The 22,238-nt window shown below is 45.9% G+C and overlaps 1 protein-coding gene across 5 annotated transcripts in view; it reads right to left on the reverse strand.

The window, feature by feature from the left end:
• MYO9A (myosin IXA) overlaps window positions 1-22,238 on the reverse strand; it is a 235,568-nt gene that overhangs the window by 165,833 nt on the left and 47,497 nt on the right. For all 5 annotated transcript variants that reach the window (XM_075345532.1, XM_075345530.1, XM_075345533.1 and 2 more), the window contains exons 2-4: window positions 9,053-9,958; window positions 6,119-6,213; window positions 4,147-4,209 (exon numbers count right to left, since the gene is read on the reverse strand). In XM_075345532.1, coding sequence (XP_075201647.1) covers window positions 4,147-4,209; window positions 6,119-6,213; window positions 9,053-9,898 — 1,004 coding nt within the window. In that variant the 5' untranslated portion in view covers window positions 9,899-9,958. The remainder of the gene's footprint in view (window positions 1-4,146; window positions 4,210-6,118; window positions 6,214-9,052; window positions 9,959-22,238) is intronic.

Consider the following 22,238-nt stretch of genomic DNA (forward strand, 5'->3'; position numbering starts at 1 on the left):
AATCCAATGTGGTGGCATGCAGAGCCCAACTCGGGAAAATTGTGTCACTGTCCAAATATTTCTGGACCTAACTGTATATATATATATTAGTTATATATATATTACACACATACATGGATACATATACATACATACATACATACACACACACATACATACATAGATATATACACACACACACACACACACACACACACACACACACACACACACACACACACGAGATCAAAATTAGAAAAATGTGTGATCACTTGCTTTTTTCAGAAATAATGTAATCTACATTGCTCAACATTTGAGGGTTTGGGGTACACATTACAAAAGATCCAAAAGTTAACAGACATAAAACCTTTATTTTGCCCAAAACATGATGATCAGAATTAGAGAACAGCAATGACTGTAGCATAGAGAAAGATTAGAAGTAAATTTTCTGAAGGTAACAACAGTCACCAATCAGTAGGAAGTGTCCAGGCCTTTGCTTTGAATGACTTCAGCTCTTTTGCAGCCACAGGACCTCACTAGTCTCTCACACTGCTCTAGTGTGATTTTGGTCCACTCTTCTTCCAGTCTATTGCACAGTTCTTTGATGGTTTTGGGTATCTTGGCCATAAGTTTGTCACTAAAGGATTTTCCAGAGGTTTTCTATTGAATTTAGATCAGGACTCTGGACTGGCCAATTCGTTGTTACAATGTTTTCTGTTTCAAGTAACTGCTTTACCAGTTTTTGCTGTGTGACAGGGGGCATTGACCTGCATGAAAATTGCTGGCTGATTGAGTGATGAACACAAGTAAGCACATGTTGTTGAAGGTTCTGCCATGTAGCTGTATGAGAGGTCCAACTCCTGCTGCAGAAAACATTCCCCAAACCATGACACTTTCTCCACCATCTTTCACTGACTTCTAACACAATTTGGGTTCAGTCTTTCCCCAGTTTGTCGACGAACGTAATGTTTCCCATCAGACCCAAATAAATTAAACTTGCTTTCATCACTAAATTGAACCTTGGACCACTTCTCTTCTGTCCACGTAACATGCTCCTCACCAAAGGAGAGTCTAGCCTTTTGATTCTTTGTTAATAAGAGTTTTGGTAACTGCATAGTGGGCTTTCAGTCCAAATGTTCTTAAATGTCGTGACACTGTATAAGACAGATCCTTACCCTGTTCAGTGCTGAACTGGTGAGCAATTCCAGCTGGACAGTTGAAACGATTACCCATGGAGATTCTCCACATTCTCCTTTCCTCTCTTGCATTTATCTTTCGAGAGCGACCAGCCTTCTTGGGGCACTTGAAAGAGTTTGTGATGTTGGAAAGATGCAATATTCTTGAAATCACAGACTTGCAACGACCAACTTCTCTTACTATGGCTGATAAGGTCACAAATTTGTACTTCATCTGGACAACCTGCTGCTGGAGGGTTTCAATCACTTTGGAATGGCACACCAATTTTGCAAAGTCAGTGCAAACTGGAAAGTTAGGCTGCTAGTTATATATTAGCACCAAGTGCCAGAATAACACAAATAACTTGCAGAGATCTGAAAGTGTTGTTTAATTTTAATCAGTGTTCTTTTTCATTTATCTCATTTACATTTTTTTATGTGGCTTTAAAAAAAATTTAATTTATGAAAGAAGCTTAAAATACTGCTAGTTTACTTATGTTAGGATATTGTCATGCCGGCATACTAGGAATGCAGGCATCCCTCTTTACCTTGTGCAGTGTACCCGCTTCCCTCTTCTCTGCCATCCGTGAATAAGTGCAGTCCTCGGTGGATACCCACGTGATGGTCAACTCTGCTCCCACCTGGGCTGCAGGCTCTGAGCATGTTGTGTGGGGTTTCCTGCTCTCCAGCCTAGGGGGTGCACGTGCGCACTACCTCTTCTTTTAGAGGGAGATGTGCGCACCTTGCTAAGGTGTCCCCAGTCTATTGCTGGGAGGCACCAGCTATTTAAGGCTCATCCCCCTGATAAGAGGTGCAGAGCATTTTGTATCATTTTTGTATGTGTCTTGATATGTGTGTTCCTGAAGGGCTGGTGTCTTCTGTCCCCGAGTCCAGTATACTCCCCGAGTCCAGTATACTCCCCGAGTCCAGTCACCTGTCTGAAGCTGGTATTCTGTTTGTAGTCCGGTTAACCGTTGCCCCGGTGTGCTCAGGTATCTGCATATGCAGGGACCGGTGTATCTGGTTACTGGCATTCCCCCTGGACTCCAGCCTGGTCCTGTGTTCTGTATTTGTGTTCCTGCCATGTGATGTACCCTGATATCCTGCCGTGTGATGTACCCTGAAATTTTGCCTTATGATATACCCAAAGCCCTGCTGTGTTACCTGTCATCCTGCTGTATAATGTACCCGAAGTTCTTCTGTGTCCTATGAATAAAGTCATGTTTTATGTAACCTGAAGTCTGGATGTACCTGCTGTGCTGACATCACTCTGCTGTGGTCCACGCCTGTGCCTGCACTGCCCTGTTACGGGTCCATGCCTGCAGTACCCGATATCCGGTGTCTGACAACCTCTGCCTGATGTCTGGAGCCTTTGCCCAATGTCCGGTATCTGATGACTTTGCCTGATGTCTGGAGCCTGACTCGATGTCCATGACCTATGCCTGAGGACCTGTGGCTGAGGACCCACTCCTGGAGTCTCGTGCCTGATGTCTGCTGGGGCTTACCTTGCTCGTTCCTGTTCAAGTACCTGCTCTGTGTTTCTGCTTCCCCTGTCTGGCTGTCACCTTGGCACGCTCAGCTGCCACAGTCCCGGCCGCCTGTCCTGGGAACGGCACCTGGTATCCCGCCTTGCGGCGGGCGCTTAGTCAAGCCCCTCCCCCTGCTACAGGGTGAGTCGAGGTGCCCCCTTTGGTCCAGTGGGTCCACCTGCATAACATATCCTCACGTGAGCCCTGGGAACGTGAGTGCCAACAGTGCTGAAACAGCACCAGGAGGTTAGTATAAGCTTTTTTATTTATTTTAATAGGGTCAAACATGGGGAATGAGAATGGATTTTCCTCACATAGATGTCAGCTCACAACTATTCACCCAACCCATGCCCGATACGTCATCTTCCATTTGGAGAGTTAGGGTACTTTCACACTTGCATTCAGCGCAGTCCGTCACTATGGAGAATAGCGCAGACCGTTAACGCACTGCGCTATTCTCCATAGACTTGTATGGATGCCGCACTGTAACGCAAGTGTCAGCGTTACATCCCCTGGACGACGCAGCGTCGTTATTTTGACGCTGCGCCGGGCGGGAGGAATGCAGCATGTAACTTTTTTTTAACAGTGCAATCCGTAGGATTTCACTGCGCATGCTCTCTCTGGCTCCCTGCACCCGTAACCAAGGTAAATATCGGGCAACCAAGCAAAGTGATTTGCCGATATTTACCCTCGCTACGTGTGGAGGGAGCCCGACACTTCCCCCCGCTTGGCTCCGCCCCCTCCTGCACTCCACTCCGCATGTATGTACACACACATATACATACACACACTCACTCACCTGTCCTCAGCGCCATGGCCCGCTCGGCTCCACCCACTCCGCACTCCGCCCCCCGCACACATTCTCGGCGGCCGAACGATCAGCTGATCGACCGGCCGCCGGCATGTGAGACCGCTCAGCTGAGTGCCCGGCCGCCGGCATGTGAGAGCGCTGAGCTGAGCGCCCGGCAGACGGCTATTGAGAGCGATCAGCTGATCGTTCACAATAGTCTGCTGCCGGTAAAACTGTAAAGAAAAAAAAAAAGCTTTCCGTTTTGTACGATACGTTGCATCCGTCACACAACGCAATGCAACGGATGCCGTTCAACGCAAGTGTGAAACTAGCCTTACGATACTTACACTGTAAACAGAACTTGGCCAAGTTACACACTTAGTAACCCCATATAAAGTTTCACCATGAATCTGGCATCTTCAGGGAAACAAGGGCTGTGGCAGTACAAATGCCACTGTCAGGGAATTTAATAAACTTGCACCAGTAGCAATTAGTCATATGCAGTCAAAAGCGCATAAAGCTGTTTCAGCCAAGAATATTGTACACAATATTGTAGACTTTAAAAGCCATACTATATATACTACAACAGGATCTGATTGTTTTTAAATGAAAGCTTCATAGATTTCAAGCCCATTATAAACAAGACTGATATCCAGCATGCCGTCGCACTCACCTCTCTTGCTGTTCCTGGTAAACGAGCCTAGATTTCTCCAGTAGATACTTTTCCACATAAGCTCTGCACAGAAGAAAAAAAATTCAGGGCATTATTAAAACACCATCCCCATGTACCATTAACTAATTACTCAGAGTGAAAGTCCCACAATTCAAAAATTGTATGAGGTTTGGTGGTAGAAGGAATATCATAAAAAGCAGAAATATATCCTATGGCATTCATGCATAAAACTTTTAATAAAAGACACATTGGCCCATAATGTCTCATTCAAAGACATCTTGTAGAAAAGAAATCCAACAAACTTTACGATAGTTCTTAGAAAACGGAGCTATGCGTTTGCCCACCAACACTGTAGAGACATGCTTACATTCCATCTTAAAACACAACATGGGACTCCTAAACCTTGATTTAGCAGTACTATCCAAGTGGTCCATGGACACTAAGGCGGGCTTTGCACGTTGCGACATCGCAAGGCGATGCTGCGATGTCGCACGCGATAGTCCCCCGCCCCCGTCGCAGCAGCGATATCTTGTGATTCCTGGCGTAGCGAACATTATCGCTACGCCAGCTTCACATGCACTCACCTGTCCTGCGACGTCGCTCTGGCCGGCGTCCCGCCTCCTTCCTAAGGGGGCGGGTCGTACAACGTCAGAGCGACGTCACACGGCAGGCAGCCAATCAAAGCGGAGGGGCGGAGATTAGCAGGATGTAAACATCCCACCCACCTTCTTCCTTCCGTATAGCCACCGGCGGCAGGTAAGGTGATGTTCCTCGCTCCTGCGGCTTCACACACAGCGATGTGTGCTGCTGCAGGAACGAGGAACAACAACGTACCTGTCGCTGCACCGGCATTATGGAAATGTCGAAGAATACACCGATGATATGATAATAATGACGCTTTTGCGCTCGTTAATCATATCATCTAGGATTTACACATTATGATGTCGAAAGTGACGCCGGATGTGCGTCACTTTCGATTTGACCCCACCGACATCGCACGTGCGATGTTGCAATGTGCAAAGCCGCCCTAAGTTTGTGCCAACAAAAGAAGTCTGCCAGGGACCAATTCTGGTGAAGAAACATCACAAGACAACCGCCACTCACCAACATTCTTCTAGGGAGGGGCAAGAGAATCTCTAGGGAGGGGCAAGAGAATCTCTAGGGAGGGGCAAGAGAATCTCTAGGGAGGGGCAAGAGAATCTCTAGGGAGGGGCAAGAGAATCTCTAGGGAGGGGCGAAGAGAATCTCTAGGGCGGGGGGGGAAGAGAATCTCTAGGGCGGGGGGGGAAGAGAATCTCTAGGGCGGGGGGGGAAGAGAATCTCTAGGGCGGGGGGGAAGAGAATCTCTAGGGAGGGGGAAGAGAATCTCTAGGGAGGGGGAAGAGAATCTCTAGGGCGGGGGGGAAGAGAATCTCTAGGGAGGGGGAAGAGAATCTCTAGGGAGGGGGAAGAGAATCTCTAGGGAGGGGGAAGAGAATCTCTAGGGAGGGGCAGGGAATCTCTAGGGAGGGGCAGGGAATCTCTAATGAAGAGCAGAGAATCATGGCAGGAAGAAATAGTAATGGCGGCACTCAATAATCCCACTACTTTTGTGCTATGAAAGCAGAACTACATCATCTCTCCCAGCCAGCAGGCACTGATCAAGAACCAACAATGCCACCTGACCAGAAAATACTTTATTTTCCAAACTTTAGACTTCAAAAGAGGCACATAAGTAAATGAAGTTATACCCACTAGTGTAAGTCTATGAAGGTATCATTTTGATGTTTTTATTTTACAGTGTTAGTCATAGAAACAAGTTCTCTTGTGTAACAATGATGGGAACTTTGCCCTCACAAGTTTCCAGCAGTAACACAATAACTAGTAATAGTCATCCTTTAACAAACACACATGTACAAGGTAAACCACACACAATAAGAACAACAATAAAATCTGCGTGAACTATCACACTGCACATGGCCGCCCATCCTACCCCCGCACGGTTCCTGTCTCGTGATAGTTGACTTGGATGAATTTTCCAAAGCGACTGGAATTGTTGTTCTGAGACGTCTTAGCATTTCCAAAAGCCTAAAATGGACAATAAAAAGAAAGCATTAAAGATGTTTGGAAAGTCATGCAAATCGCTATATGTACAGTTGCGGCCAGAAGTTTTGAGACTGACACAAATTTTGGATTTCAGAAAGGTTATTGCTTTAGTGTTTTAGATCTGTTAGTCGGATGGTTCTATGGTTACTGAAGTCCAATTATCAGCATTTTTTTCATTTTTTTGACAAATACATCACGTTTATTCAAAGACTCGATACTGACCATTATTTTTCAGAACTTTGGTAATTCACCATGCTGGATATTGGCCAAATCCTGATTGGATAAGAATGGGCTGTGATCAATCAGTGCTTGAAGGTTATCACAAGTTCTCTGTTTGTCCGCCTGCTTTAAAGGCCCAGTCACACACAACGACTTACCAGCGATCCCGAAAACGATGCGACCTGATAGGGATCGCTGGTAAGTTGCTGGGAGGTCGCTGGTGAGATGTCACACAGTCAGATCTTACCAGCGATGCAGGAACAATAGAGGTCGCAGTAGCGACCAGTATAACGATCTCAGCAGTCACTGTGACCCTGTCACACAGCGTCACACACAGCGATGTGTCCTGCCCAGCAGGACATCGCCTTTGAAGAAAATGGCCTGGACCATTCTGCAACGACTAGAGATCTCACAGCAGTAGCCTGATCGCTGGTAAGTGTCACACATAACGAGATCGCTAACGGGATCGCTACTGCGTCACAGAAACCGTGACTCAGCTGCAATCTCGCTAGCAATCTCGTTTTGTGTGACGGTACCTTTAAGGATTGACCACAGTATCTCAATAGGATTGAGATCTGAGGAGTTTCCTGTCCATAAACCCAAAATTTCAATGTTTTTTCAGCGAGAGCCACTTGGTTATGAGTTTTGCCTTGTGATATAGCGTTTCATAACACTGGAAAAAGCAGTGTTCATCACATATTGCTCCTAGATAGATGGCAAAAGATACCATTCTTTATTCATGGAAATGTTCTTAGGCAAAGTTGTGTGTGAGCCCACTGCCTTGGATGAAAAGCAGCCCAATAATCAATGGTCTCAGGGTGCTTTACTGTTGGCCAAACAGTCCCAACAATTCTGGAGTAATTTGGTGATGACAAATGCTTTATCCAACAAGATAGAGACCATGCCACAAGGTAAAAGTGATAACTATGTGGTTAAAACATCAACAGCTTCAAGAGGAACCTCAAGACCCACCTCTTCCAACAAGCCTACAACCTACAATAGCACTCAGTCCAGTAGACCACTGCGCAACCAGCTCTGTACTCACCTATTGTACCATCACCCATTCCCTGTAGACTGAGCTCTCGCGGGCAGGGTCCTCTCTCCTCCTATACCAGTCTGTTTTGTATTGTTAATGATTGTTGTATGTATACCCTCTTTCACTTGTAAAGCGCCATGGAATAAATGGCGCTATAATAATAAATAATAATAATAATAATCTTGGGTGCATGGACAGGAAACTTTGCAGATGTCAATCCCATTGAGAACCTGTTGTTAATTCCCAAAAAGTGAAAAGACAACAATTGTGATAAACTCCAAGCACTGATTAGCTAGGAAGGGTTGCCATCAGTCAGGATTTTCCCCAACAGTGAATATCCAGCAGGCCAGGACGAATTGCAGAAGTCTTGAAAAAGAAGGGTCAACAATGTAAATGGTGAATCTTCGCATAAAATTGATGTATTTGTCAATAAAAGGGTAAAATTTATGTCATTTTAAAAAACTTTAGGCCATGACTGTAAAACTAAGACAGCTAAAAAAAAAAAAAAAAACCCTCTTGTTTTCGGAGCACTAAGTGTTCTTCATCGTAGTAGTTCAAAATTGAAAAATTTTTAGGTTAGGCTCAATTCATATCTTCCCTCAATAGATCTATCCTAGGGGCAGAACAATGAGCATGGCAGCAGTCCTGGATCAGAAGAATCATGACCGCCAGCGGCGCCCAATAAACATGATTATAATGGGGCTCATTAAATTTGCATTGTTAAGTCCGTCTTTTCACTATACAATCTACAACTGCTGCTGCACTATTTCTTTAATTTTTATTTGCAGGCCACTAATCTAGAAATGTGGATATATTAGAAAAATCTTCTTCCAGACGTATAGAGGAGGACAATATCACGTTGTATGGGCTGCACACCGGTAAATGAGAAGCCATTTAAGTTTCAAAATGGTTCTATATTGTCCCAACATGTTTCGGAGCCGAATCGGTGCCTTTCTCAAGGTACAAGAACAAATAGAAATATTTCTTTCGGTACCATAAGAAAAGTGCTACTTTGGTGCCGAAACATTTTGAAACACAAGGCTTCTCATTTACCGCTGTGCAGCCCGTACAACGCGATATCATAGAATCATAGAATACTAGAGTTTGAAGGGACCAACCAACTATCATCCTCCTCTGTCTACTACATGGATAATAAGACATCTCTTTAGATTTCTATCACTACATTTGTATATGGCCCTATAAAACATGACAATCTATACTTGAACGCTCCTCTAAGCTGGCAGACACATACATATTGCTCACAAGGAGTAATTGGCCAAGGTCAGTAGACCTTTTGTTTAGATGACTGGTCTAACATAACGTTTTATGCTCTTGATTCACGAGCCAGGATCAGCATCACTTTACACTTTAGACCCTTATATTAGATTCTTTCAATAGTGGTATTCAGTATGTAAAGGTTCCCCAATAGCCACTTTTGGGCTCATTTTGAGGACCTTCTTTTCATACTCATTATGCATCACAGGCTCAAAAATGCTCTCTTTCAATTACTCAACAGTGTAGACATATAACCAAAAATAAAGAGATCTGAAGAGGCAACATACTAACCTCTAGCACGGGTCCAGCACCTAGTATTATCTGTTCCACTCCACTGGCATATCCTTTCTGGCTAAGGGCTGTCAAATGATGGATAAGGAAATTTGTGCTTTGAGTCTTTCCAGAGCCGGTTTCACCAGAAATAACAATGCACTGATTCCTCTGACGACGGAGCATAGCATGGTAAGCAGCATCTGCCACTGCATATATGTGAGGCTCACGATCTCCCAGCCTTCGGTTATCATACATCTTCACATATTTGGGGTTGTAAATTGGTAAGAAACGGAATGGGTTAACTGCCACCAAGATGCTTCCAACGTAAGTGTAGATCTTCTCTTGTCGGAAGCGTGTTCTAAGAGTCTCAAGCAATGCCCTCTCACTTAGGTCAGGCAATCCACATAGGTCCTCACATTCTGGTCCTTGCTCTTGGGGAAGGAAACCTCTTTCAACCATGCGCCTGCGCTCTTCTGTTACTTTTAACCAAGACTGGAGACTGCCATAATGGATTGAGCCATCCACATTTTTTTCCCTCAGGAGAAATCGATAGTCCTCTCCAGACCCACGAGCCTCCAAGGCAAGTCTGGGCCACAGCATCATGCGCTGCACGGGACAGTCAGTAGGGTTGAGGATCCACTCTTCCCCACCAAATTCCTTGACCTCTGCAAGTACATAACACTTGGCTCTGTCCAAGCGCAATGCCATAATGACAGCATCAATGACATCAGCAGCTGTGGTGTGCCTGCGGGCAGGCACTGGGCAGTAGATAACATCTGGGGATATACTGCCAGGGTAAACCTGCAGAGTGAATTCTTCATCCAGCAGGCGGCGGCGCCCACCGCCACCCCCCACCTCTGACATGGCGGCACTCCGTGTCCCATCAGAAGGAGTGTGGACGGTTCCCCGTCAGTGGGGGGACACCTGAAAAACACAAATCAGGAAAATAATATATTATATGTAGGGATTAAGGATCTGGAAAACAACTCTTTAGTAAAACAAGTTAAGTATTACAAGATCTGAAGCCAAGGTTAGATATTAATTCCAAAAGTCACATAAGTAATAACACAATTTTCTGTTGCCTTATGGGTAGTTCTGCAAGGAATAAAGCAAGAAAAATAATACAGGACAGCTAAACACAAAAGTGCACGTCGGTTCATTTAGGCAATGCCAGACTGTTTAGTCCCCAATAACCGGACTCTCAACCTTCTCAGATAGGCAGAGTTTTACAAATGTGAATAGTCAACGTACATGACTTGGGGGGGATAATTCAGTGGAACAACTTACAACAAAGCAACAGCGAACCTCCAAATGATGGGATATTAAAAGAGGTTGTCCGGTTTATCAATTTATTATAGAAGAAAAAGATCCACAGGTGCCACGAATTCTCTCTGGCACGTCACGGGTGTGACCATTACATCACTGCAGTGGTCTGGTGCCATCAACTTCTCAACTAAAACCAAAGGACTGTCACAAAGACACATATCCTTTATTTTACAGTATCTAAGGGAAAAACTTTTCTCCTTGCGGAGACTGACAAACCAAACTGGCTGTCGGTGAGGAGTCTTAAGGGTGCTTTACACGCTACGATCTTGCTAGCGAGTGTACGCCGCCCCCATCTGTTGAGCATCACGAGCAAATCGTTGCCCGTGGCGCACAACATCGTTTACACACGGACTTACCTTCCCTGCGACATCGCTGTGGCAGGCGAACCGCCTCCTAAGGGGGGGGGGGTCGTGCGGCGTCACAGCGACGTCACACGGTAGCTGTCTAATAGAAGCGGAGGGGTGGAGATGAGCGGGACGAACACGCCACCCACGTCCTTCCTTCCTCATTTCAGGCGGCCGCAGGTAACGTGAGGTTCCTCGTTCCTGCGGTTTCACACATAGCCATGTGTGCTGCCGCAGGAACGACAAACAACCTCGCTACTGACCAGACAACGATTTTTGGTAAATGAACAACGTATCACAGACCAACGATTTTTGGTAAATGAACAACGTATCACAGACCAACGATTTTTGGTAAATGAACAACGTATCACAGACCAACGATTTTTGGTAAATGAACAACGTATCACAGACCAACGATTTTTGGAAATTAACAACGTATCACAGACCAACGATTTTTTACTCATTAGCGATCGTTTAAGGTCGCTCATAGGTGTTACACGATGCGATGTCGCTAACGTCACCGGATGTGGGTCACAAACACCGTGACCCCGACGATATATTGTTAGCGATGTCGCAGCGTGTAAATGGCCCTTTAGGCTATGTGCCCATGGGACTCTGTACACGCGGATTTTGCCGCAGAAAACCTGCGGATTTATTTAGATTTTTTAGATAAATCCGCAGGTTTCAGCATGCACAGACACTCCCCATGTTATCCTATGGGACATGGGGAGTGTGTGTGTCCATGCTGCGGAATGTGCGGCTACAGAATATGCTGCGAATGTTCTGCAGGCACACAATTGCATGTAAATTATTCCTGCGGAATTACCTGTGGAAATCCCGGCTCTCCACTATGGAGATAGAGGCCGGGACTTCCGCAGGTAAGTCGCATGAATGTTTGCAGGTTTTACGCAGAAATTTCGCTGGAATCCCGCAGCAATGGATAGCTGCGGATTCCGGGGAGCTGCTGCGGGAAACCTGCGGACATACCTGCGGTTATATCCACAGGTACGAGCTCCCGTGGGCACATAGCCTTATAGCTGCAATGCTCTTCTGGAAAATATTCAAGTAGTCTCTTCAGGGAGGAAGGAGACGAACTCTAGCGCCACCTATTGGAAGTAGCGATCCTAAAAATCAAAAGTTGCCCTTTAACGAGCCTTTTCATAGGACTTAGGATTTATGGCCAGATCAGAACCTCAATATGCAGACACCATGTTTTGGGGTGATTGCCCCTCGTCAGTGCAATGTATGAGATTTGATCTGGCTGAATGAGAAGCTATAGTGGGGTCTGACAAACCAAGCCGGCTGTCGGTGAGGAGTCTTACTTTTAGGATTGCTACTTCCAATAGGTGGCACTAGAGTTAGTCACCTTCCTCCCCTGAAGAGACAATCTGAATATTTCCCAGAGGAGCATTGCAGCTATAAGACTCCTCACGGACAGCAAGCTTGGTTTGTCAGTCTCAGCATGGAGAAAAGTTTCCCCTTAGACCGCACTTATAGCTTCTCATTCAGCGAGATCAAATCTCACACTTTGCACTGACGAGGGGCAAATCACCCCAAAACACGGTTTGTAAATGGAAGTTCTGATCTGGTATAAATCCGAAGTCATATGAAAAGGATCAAAGGGCCAGTTTTGACCTTTAGGATTGCTACTTCCAATAGGTGGCATTAGAGTTGGTCTCCTTCCTCCCTGAAGAGACATTTTGAACATTTTATAGTATCAGCATCCTTTTTATTTCCTTTTAAAGTTGAATACCTCTTTAATGGGATTCTCTGGGAAGAGAAAATAAACTAAAAGGAAATGTAATTACGGTATAAACAAAATACATTTAACTACCAAATTAAACTCACTTTTTCACTATAGAATTAAAATGGCTGAAATTTTGTTACAATGACACAAACCTGTTCTAGAATGTTAGGACAGGTACCTGTGGGCATGTGCAGTAGGAAGCTCCAGAGCTTATTCGGATATAATCCTGGAAACATCAGGGGTGCCAGGTAAGAAGAGGCTGCTGACACTGCTGTTCACGCTGTCTATCTGATCTAATAGGTGAGGTACCGAGTAAGTACCTCAGTAAAAAGTACTGAGGTAATAAGAGGCTGCTCACACTGCTGTCCAGAATCTTTCAGATCTAATACTGGAGATACCAAAGTGCTGAGGTAATAAAAAGCTGCTAACACTGCTGTCCACCCAGTCTTTTTGATCCAATTCAAGAGATACCAGAAGTACTGAGGAAAGAAGAGGCTGCCCACAATGATGTCAACTTTGTCTTTCTGAGCTTACTTTGGAGATACTAGGGGTGCTGAGATAAGAAAAGGCTGCCTACACTGTTGTGCACGATATCTTTCTGATCTAATATTGGAGTTACCAAGATTACTGAGGTAAGAAGTTGCTGCACATGCTGCTGTCCATTTTGTCGTTCAGCTCTATTAGTGGAGATATCAAGGATGCTGAAGAAGAGGCTACTCACACTGCTGTCCAACATGTCCTTCTGATTTTGGAGGGGCTACTGTTAACGGGAGATAACTTGACAGTATGTGGTATAGGTTATCTCCCGTTAACAGTAGCAGAGAATTTAACTACACATGCTCGCATGTTCCTGTGCTACTAAAGAACAGTGTGAACAGCCACTTTATCTCAGTACCCTTGAAATCACAGCAGTGTGAGCAGCCTCTTCTTACCTCAGCACCTCTGGTACCTCCCAATATTCGATCAGAAAGTCATGATAGACAGAAAACTGAGCAGCCTCTTGTAACCACAACATCTCCAGTATTAGTTCAGACAGACCGGATGGACAGCAGTGTGAGCAGCCTCTTCTTACCTCAACACTCCTGGTACATTCAGTACAAGATCAAAATATCCACGGGGTGGAGGGGGAAATGTCCCTACACAAGAGGGGCAGAGGGTCTTACTGCACATGCTCACAGGCATCTTATTAATATTCTAGGACAAGTTTCTCTTTGTAACAAGATAACACAATGGCCACTACTTTTATTTTATAGTTTACCTCCCTGCACAAAAAGTGATTTAATAATTCAAGATATTTAAGAATTTTTTTTATTGCAAATTATATTATTCTATTCCAGGAAAAGCATTTTAATAGAGCTTAGTACGTTAACATGGTGAAATATAATTAAAAAGAACAATAAAAAAAAAAATAATAAAAAAATAAACCAGGTAACACATTGCAATAAAAAAAAACAAACAAACCACATTTGCTGTGCCCGAGCTATGGTTGTAATGCAGTAAGACTGCACAAACTCAAACAAATGGGAATGGAAGGGAACGCTTAAATCATTCACGTCCGGGGATCAATAATCGCTGATAACCTTTGCTACTTAGGCAGAGTTAAAACTGTATTTAATATGTCCAAATTGCTCTATGTACAGTTCCCAGCATGAAGACTTCACAAGTATCAAGGTGTGAACAAACATGGGCGTATGTCAGAGAACAATGGCCTCTAACACAAAGTATTCACCATGTGATATCTAAGCGGCAGCGCTGAGGTCAATACTCCGCGAGCTATGTTGTAGGTAAACATACCCTTAATGCATCGCTGCCACAGGTAAACATACCCCAATACTATTCATGGCAGGGAAGACAATCTGACATTGACTGGAGCCGGCCACACCACTGGAGGTTCCGCAGCAGGGTAGGCTAATGTTCACACAGGCAGTTTTTGCAGTGGGATTTTTTTTTTTTTTTTTTTTTATTAAATTTGTTTATCGTTTTGGGTTTATTATTAAAAGCTGCAGTTTCCAGTACCAGTAAAACCATGATGTTTCACAAATCTCGTGCAGACCCTTTATTTTTTTCATCCTGACTGAATTGGAAAACTAAAGCTTTTTTGTAAGTCGCAGCATGTCAATTCTTTCAGCGTTTTTACTTCTAAAGCGGGCATTAGACGCTGCGATATCGGTCCCGATATCGCTAGTGTGGGTACTCGCCCCCATCTGTTGCGCGACACGGGCAAATCGCAGGCCGTGCCGCACAACATCGCCCAGACCCGTCACACATACTTACCTGCCCGGCGACGTCGCTGTGACCGGCGAACCGTCTCCTTTCTAAGGGGGCGGTCCGTGCGGCGTCACAGTGACGTCACTGAGCGGCCGCCCAATAGCAGCGGAGGGGCGGAGCTGAGCGGGATGTAACATCCCGCCCACCTCCTTCCTTCCGCATAGCGGCCGGGAGGCAGGTAAGGGGAGCTTCCTCGTTCCTGCGGTGTCACACGGAGCGATGTGTGCTGCCGCAGGAACGAGGAACAACCTCGTTACTGCTGCAGTAACGATTTTTGAGAATGGACCCCCATGTCACTGATGAGCGATTTTGCACGTTTTTGCAACGATGCAAAATCGCTCATCGGTGTCACACGCAACGGAATCGCTAATGCGGCCGGATGTGCGTCACAAATTCAGTGACCCCAACAAGTTCGCATTAGCGATGTCGTAGCGTGTAAAGCCCCCTTAAGGCTATGTGCCCACGGGACTCTATCTGCGGATTTTTCTGCATCAAAATCCGCAGCTTTCCCCCGGAATCCGCACCTTTTCATAGGTGCGGATTTGACGCGGATATTGTTGCGGATTTTGCGATTTTTTTTTTTAATTCAATTGAATAGGCAAAATCCGCACGAAAATCCGCAACAATAATTGACATTCTGCACATTTTTCCGCACGAAAATCCGCACAATTTCCACTGCGGAAAAATCCGCAGCGTGGGCACAGCATTTCCCAAATGCCATAGAAATGGCTGGGAGTAGCTGTGCTGCAGATTTCTGGAAAATCCGCGGCTTTTCCGCGAGAAATCCGCAGCAAAATCCGCGCATTTTACGCAGCGTGGGCACATAGGCTAAGACAGCAGGTTTGGGCTGCAGAAATAAGTGTGTAACGCTCATTGCCGGTGTAGGGGCAGCGAGTGGGCTTAGTGGACCCACTGGACCACAGGGGTGACCCGGGACCCCTTTACCGAGAGGCAGGCGCCAGGTACCACTCCCAGGGCAGCGACCGAGGCTGTGGCAGTGAACCCAGGGCACAGGTATAGGCAGGTACAGTCAGGATGACTAAGGCAGACAGGAAGGCGGGTATGGACAGGTGAGGTATAGGAAGGCAGGTACAAGTGACAGACACAGGGATAACGGGACGGGAGCACGGGACCTGACAACTAGCTAACAGACTGGTATACTGACTAACTGAAGGCATTGAGCAGGCATCCTCCCTAATAGGAGGGTGCCTTAAATACATAGTGCCTCTCAGGCATGTCAAGAGGCATTTGCTGGAAATAGTGGGCCGTCCATTTAAGAGGATTGCCAGTGTGCGTGTACTTTGTGCATTCCCGTAGAGCCTATGTGGTGTGCACAGGCCCCGGTGGAGGGGGGGGGGGGGGACAGAGGGCGGTAGATGAACACATGGGCAACAGTGGATAAGCGGGGGAGGACGCAAACCGGCGACTGCGGAGATCAAGTCAGCATCCCTGCTACAGTGGGAACACAGCATGTGAATATATTTTTTATACGGTTGTACCCAAAATTAAAACCAGTAATAAAGATGTAGGGTTAAAAGGGCTAATGCTACTTGGAAATCACAGGTGCGCTCTCTTTTTTATGCACCCAATACCTTGTCTGCTTTTGCAGCTTACGGCTTGGCTTTGGCCAGGTTCACACTTGCTAGTCTCTGTATGGAGGTTCTGGCACATGTTCCACCAGTTGTAGCAGAAATAAACAAAAAACGTGTTTCCCGCAGCAGTTCCTTTTTCTCCTCCTATAACTGTTCATAATGAAGGAATTCCTGCCACTAATGTGAATCTAGCCTAAACCAGAAAGCCCAAGTTCTTCCTGTAGTCCCCAGCTTTATTTCAATTAATGTATTTGTGCTAAAACAATCTGCCATCTTCATGCCCATGATACCACTTGATCAAGGTCATGCTGCAATATTTCACAGTCCAGCAGAGTATCCTACAACGTTTTATATCCAAAGCACAAACGGACACTTCACTAGATCACTTTCGTTTTGATACGCCAGTTGAAAACTGACCACAGATATCCTGTGTGGCCTTGACAGTCATTCACTAGTATCAACTCAAAGTAGACACCGATATAAGAACATAAGGGTACGTGCACATAACAGATCTCTCATGTGGAATGTGAATGGAACCCCCTGACAAAGCGCAGCGAAACCATCACAAAAAAAAAAAAAAAAATGACCATGATGCACAGCAATGTAAAAATGACATTGCTGTGCATGTAATGAGTCTTTTGATACTTCTTTTAACCACTTCAGGGCTCGGAAACTGTGAGGTGGTTACAAATTTAAAAATAATAATAAATTTTATTCATTTATATAGCGCTATTAATTCCACAGCACTTTACATACATTGGCAACACTGTCCCCTTTGGGGCTCAGAATCTAAAGTCCCTATCATATGTCTTTGGAGTGTGGGAGGAAACCGGAGACCCCGGAGGAAACCCACGCAAACACGGGGAGAACATACAAACTCCTTGCAGATGTTGTCCTTGGTGGGATTTCAACCCAAGACCCCAGGGCTGCAAGACTGCAGTGCTAACCACTGAGCCACCGTGCCACCCTACAAATGTACTAATCCTTAGGCCTGGGCTACACTGCCACCTTTCGTAGCACTACTGATTTATATTACCTATTTAGGTACAGCGGCAGTCTAGCAATTCACCGAGTTGTGCTGGCGGATTGCAGCTGCCATTGTTTAAAAATCAAAATCAGTTGACCTACATAGTTTGAAAAGAAAAAGAGCTCGGTCCATCTAGTTCAGCCTTCCTCTACCGTTATACAATCTTTATGTCACTACATTATTTATAACAGACAAGGTTGTGTGTACTGAGGAAATCATCCAGCCCTTTTTTAAAAGCTGGTATAGTATCTGCCATTACTACCTCTTGTGGTAGTGTATTCCACAGTCTGACCGCTCTAACTGTAAAGAACCCTTTCCTATTTAGCTGTCGGAATCGCTTTTCTTCCACTCGCAGTGAATGCCCCCTGGTCCTTAGTATTGTCTTTGGAAGGAATAAGTCATGTGCCAGTCCTTTATATTGACCACACATGTATTTATACATATAAATGAGATCTCCTCTGAGACTTTTTTTTTCTAAACTAAACAAGCCCAACTTTTCCAACCTCTCATCATATGTGAGGCCTTCCATTCCTTTTAGCAGGCTAGTTTCCCACCTTTGAACTGACCCTAACTTCCGAATATCCGGTTTAAAACGTGGAGCTCAAAACTGGATCTAATATTATACATATGGCCTTACAAGTGACTTGCAGCGCGGTAACCATACATTGGGATCATGGGATTATATCTCTTTTTTATACACCCTAAAATCTTGTTTGCTTTTGTAGCTGCTGCCTGATATTGAGTGCTGCTGCTCAGCTTATTTGTAACCAGAATACCCAAGTCCTTCTGTTCTGCAATCCCGAGTTTACTTCCATTTAATGTATACGCAGCTATAGGGTTACTTCATCCTGGCTGCGTTACTCTACATGTGCCAAGTGTTTGCCCATTCCGACATCTTATTTAGATCGTTTTGTAATATTATACTACCTAGCTATCAGTTTTCATTATCCTACATAGTTTGGTGTTATCAGCAAAGACTGACACTTTACTCTCAATCCTATCCACAAGGGAGGCGAGTAGTTTTTATTGTTTCAGTTGATGGAAACATGTGGAATAAGAAGGGGTTGTCTTAGTAGTCGACAACCCCTTTAATAAAGAGTTAAAAAATAATTTATCCCAGCACAGATCCCTGCGGTACCCCACTGCTGACTATAGCCATTTATAAAATGCACCATTTACAACTAGAAAACGTTGTGTGGCCCAGGCCTTAGGGAAACTTGTAAATGATTCCCTCATATGAGATCAGAATCTCTCCCTTTAGAAGTGGGAAAGTTCTGGTAATTATGTCCAGGAATTCTACATTCCCTGAGCTTGCCCTATAGCAGGTATAGGGTTGTACATACCCCACGTGCAGCCTCGTTAGGCTACATCCACAGAAACGTGTTTTCACAAGTAATCTAGGGCTATAACCAAGTTACAAATGGATTGCAGATTTCACTCATACGGTAGCTTTAAAATCCAGAGCACAAATCTCTTTTTTTTCAGTGAATTTATCAGCAATGTGTGTATGAGACATGGTTAATAGCTCTCATATACAATGTCGCTGTGGTCATAAGCTGCTATTAGGGATGTAATCAGACATCCAGAAGACATGAGAGAGCAGATTCAGCCGTACTTCCTCAGGATGTCTTGATTTCTCCGAAAGAGGGGAGAACGAATCCTATGCTAATTAGCCGCAGGGATGACATGACGTAAAGTCACGTGAGCCCTGGGAGAGCCAGTGCCAACATCGCTGGAATGGCGCAGACACTGCAGGCTAGTAGAGTTGTTGTTGTTATTTTGTTGGGGGAAAAACATAGGGATGTAGATGGGGTTGTTTAAGTAGTGGACAACCCCTGTAAATTACTTTTAAAAAGTATGTTGGGTTTAATATTTAAAGTCAAAAGGAGGCCGCTATACTCTGAGAAATGGATGTACTTGCTTTAAGTCTTCATTCACACATCAGCAATTTTTCTGGAATGCAAAAACACGGACCGCTTTTCATCAGTGTTTTTGATCAGATTTCCATCAGTATATTCAATTTTATCATCAGTGTTTTATCAGTAGATTTTCTCCTGGGAAAAAAAAAATATATAAAAATGACAAAGCTTCTCCTATCCATTACAATGTTACTCACAGACAGGGTCGAACTGGGCCACCAGGATGTCGGGGAATCCCCCGGTAGGCTCCGGGTCCTTAGTGGGCCCCCGTACTTCACATAGGGCCCCAAGCTGGTAACCACAGGCTGGGCTCGGGCAGGGGGCCCCAGGCAGCACCACCAGCGGCAGTGCTGAAGTCGGGGGGGGGGGGGGGCGCCTGATTCTGTGTCGGCAATGGAGCCTGAGTTGTGGCAAGATCCCAGTGGCTAGCAGGACCTTCCTAGTGGGCGTGTTCGGCTTAGTTGGGGGGCGTGGCCATGTTTCCTTCCGTCCACTATATGGTACAAGGGGGGGGGGGTGTTTCTTCCTGGTATCAGCTATGTTAGCCCCGCCCCTTCTGATCACATGGGAATGACGTCGGCACAGGTCCTTTAGCCCACTGGAATTTAGACTACGATGGAGCCTGTGGGTGAGACGGGAGACAAGCCGCGGGAAGGCAAGGACTCCTGTAATATGTGTATGTCTGTGTACAGGGTCGGACTGGGGTGTCTGGGTGTGTGCATGTATGACATGTATGTGCCCATGTGCCTGTGCATTAGTGCATGTCTATGAGTGGGCCTGACTGTACTATGTGTGTATGTATGAGCCTGTGTATCTGTGTATTAGTGCTTATCTATGAGTGGGCCTGACTGCACTCTGTATGTGCCTGTGTGTCTGCGTATTAGTGCTTGTCTATGAGTGGGCCTGACTGTGCTCTGTGTGCATGTATGACGTGTATGTGCCTGTGTGTCTAGGTATTAGTGCTTGTCTATGAGTGGGCCTGACTGCGCTCCGTGTGCATGTATGACGTGTATGTGTCTGTGTATTAGTGCTTATCTATGAGTAGGCCTGACTGCCCTCTGTGTGCATGTATGACATGTATGAGCCTGTGTATCTGGGTATTCGTGCTTGTCTATGAGTGGGCCTGACTGCCCTCTGTGTGCATGTATGACATGTATATGTCTAGGTATTAGTGCTTGTCTATGAGTGGGCCTGACTGCGCTCCGTGTGCATGTATGACATGTATGTGCCTGTGTGTCTAGTTATTAGTGCTTATTTATGCGTGGGCCTGACTGCCCTCTGTGTGCAAGTATGAGATGTATATGTCTAGGTATTAGTGCTTGTCTATGAGTGGGCCTGACTGCCCTCTGTGTGCAAGTATGACAAAACAAAACGTGACGAACAGCTGAAAATGCCAGAGCCATAATAAAAGACGCTCTTTATGCTGGTGAATAACCAGGTGAAGGGAAAGAAAAAAGCACCAGCATATGTATATATAGAGCACACCACTAATAAAAGATAATGAAATAACTTTATTAAACACCACACAAGTTACAAGTATACAAATAAAACCATTTAAAAACACAGGGTATGAAACCCCAATAACACCATCCGTCACCCAGCCACAATACAAACAATGTGAAAAACTGGAACCCCAGAAAAGTCAATAATGCTGCACAATAAACAATGCAAATATAAAAGCATCAATAGTGTGCAAGGCACGTACAAATAATGACTACAAAAACAGGTCTGTTACACCCCAAATCCACAATATATGGAATATTAACTAACATAACCAATGGTGACAGAGGATGAAATGCCCTATGATACCTCAAGGTGTATATGGAGACCAGCAAAATGAGACGGTCCACAGATAACAATAGCTGGGCGCTAACCCCACACATATTGTTTATTGTGCAGCATTATTGACTTTTCTGGGGTTCCAGTTTTTCACATTGTTTGTATTGTGGCTTGTGACAGATGGTCTTATTGGGGTTTCAATAGTGTGGCAGGACCTGTAGCTATCGCACACCCGCACATACACACACACACACAAAACATCGGATCGCACACACATCAGATCGCATACACACTCACCTCATCCAGCGACACCGATCTCTTCTCGCCGGGAGAATCCTGAGAGGCAGTGCAGTGGAGCGCAACGAACAGGACCTGCGGCCGGACACATGACTTGCTCTCATTCCCTGCTGCCGTAAGTGCTGGATGTGATGTGATGTGTGTGTGTCTGCGATCGGCTGTGCGTGCGTGTCTGCGATCGGCTGTGCGTGCGTGCGTGTCTGCGATCGGCTGTGCGTGCGTGTCTGCCTGCGATCGGCTGTGCGTGCGTGCGTGTCTGCGATCGGCTGTGCGTGCGTGCGTGTCTGCGATCGGCTGTGCGTGCGTGCGTGTCTGCGATCGGCTGTGCGTGCGTGTCTGCGATCGGCTGTGCGTGCGTGTCTGCGATCGGCTGTGCGTGCGTGTCTGCGATCGGCTGTGCGTGCGTGTCTGCGATCGGCTGTGCGTGCGTGTCTGCGATCGGCTGTGCGTGCGTGTCTGCGATCGGCTGTGCGTGCGTGTCTGCGATCGGCTGTGCGTGCGTGTCTGCGATCGGCTGTGCGTGCGTGTCTGCGATCGGCTGTGCGTGCGTTTCTGCGATCTGCTGTGCGTGCGTTTCTGCGATCTGCTGTGCGTGTGCCTGCGATCTGCTGTGCGTGTGCCTGCGATCTGCTGTGCGTGTGCCTGCGATCTGCTGTGCGTGCGTGATCTGCTGTGCGTGCGTGATCTGCTGTGCGTGCGTGATCTGCTGTGCGTGCGTGATCTGCTGTGCGTGCGTGATCTGCTGTGCGTGCGTGATCTGCTGTGCGTGCGTGATCTGCTGTGCGTGCGTGATCCGCTGTGCGTGCGTGATCCGCTGTGCGTGCGTGATCCGCTGTGCGTGCGTGATCCGCTGTGCGTGCGTGATCCGCTGTGCGTGCGTGATCTGCTGTGCGTGCGTGATCTGC

The sequence above is a fragment of the Anomaloglossus baeobatrachus genome, chromosome 4 (genome assembly GCF_048569485.1).
Source record: "Anomaloglossus baeobatrachus isolate aAnoBae1 chromosome 4, aAnoBae1.hap1, whole genome shotgun sequence".
Classification (NCBI taxonomy): Eukaryota; Metazoa; Chordata; class Amphibia; order Anura; family Aromobatidae; genus Anomaloglossus; species Anomaloglossus baeobatrachus.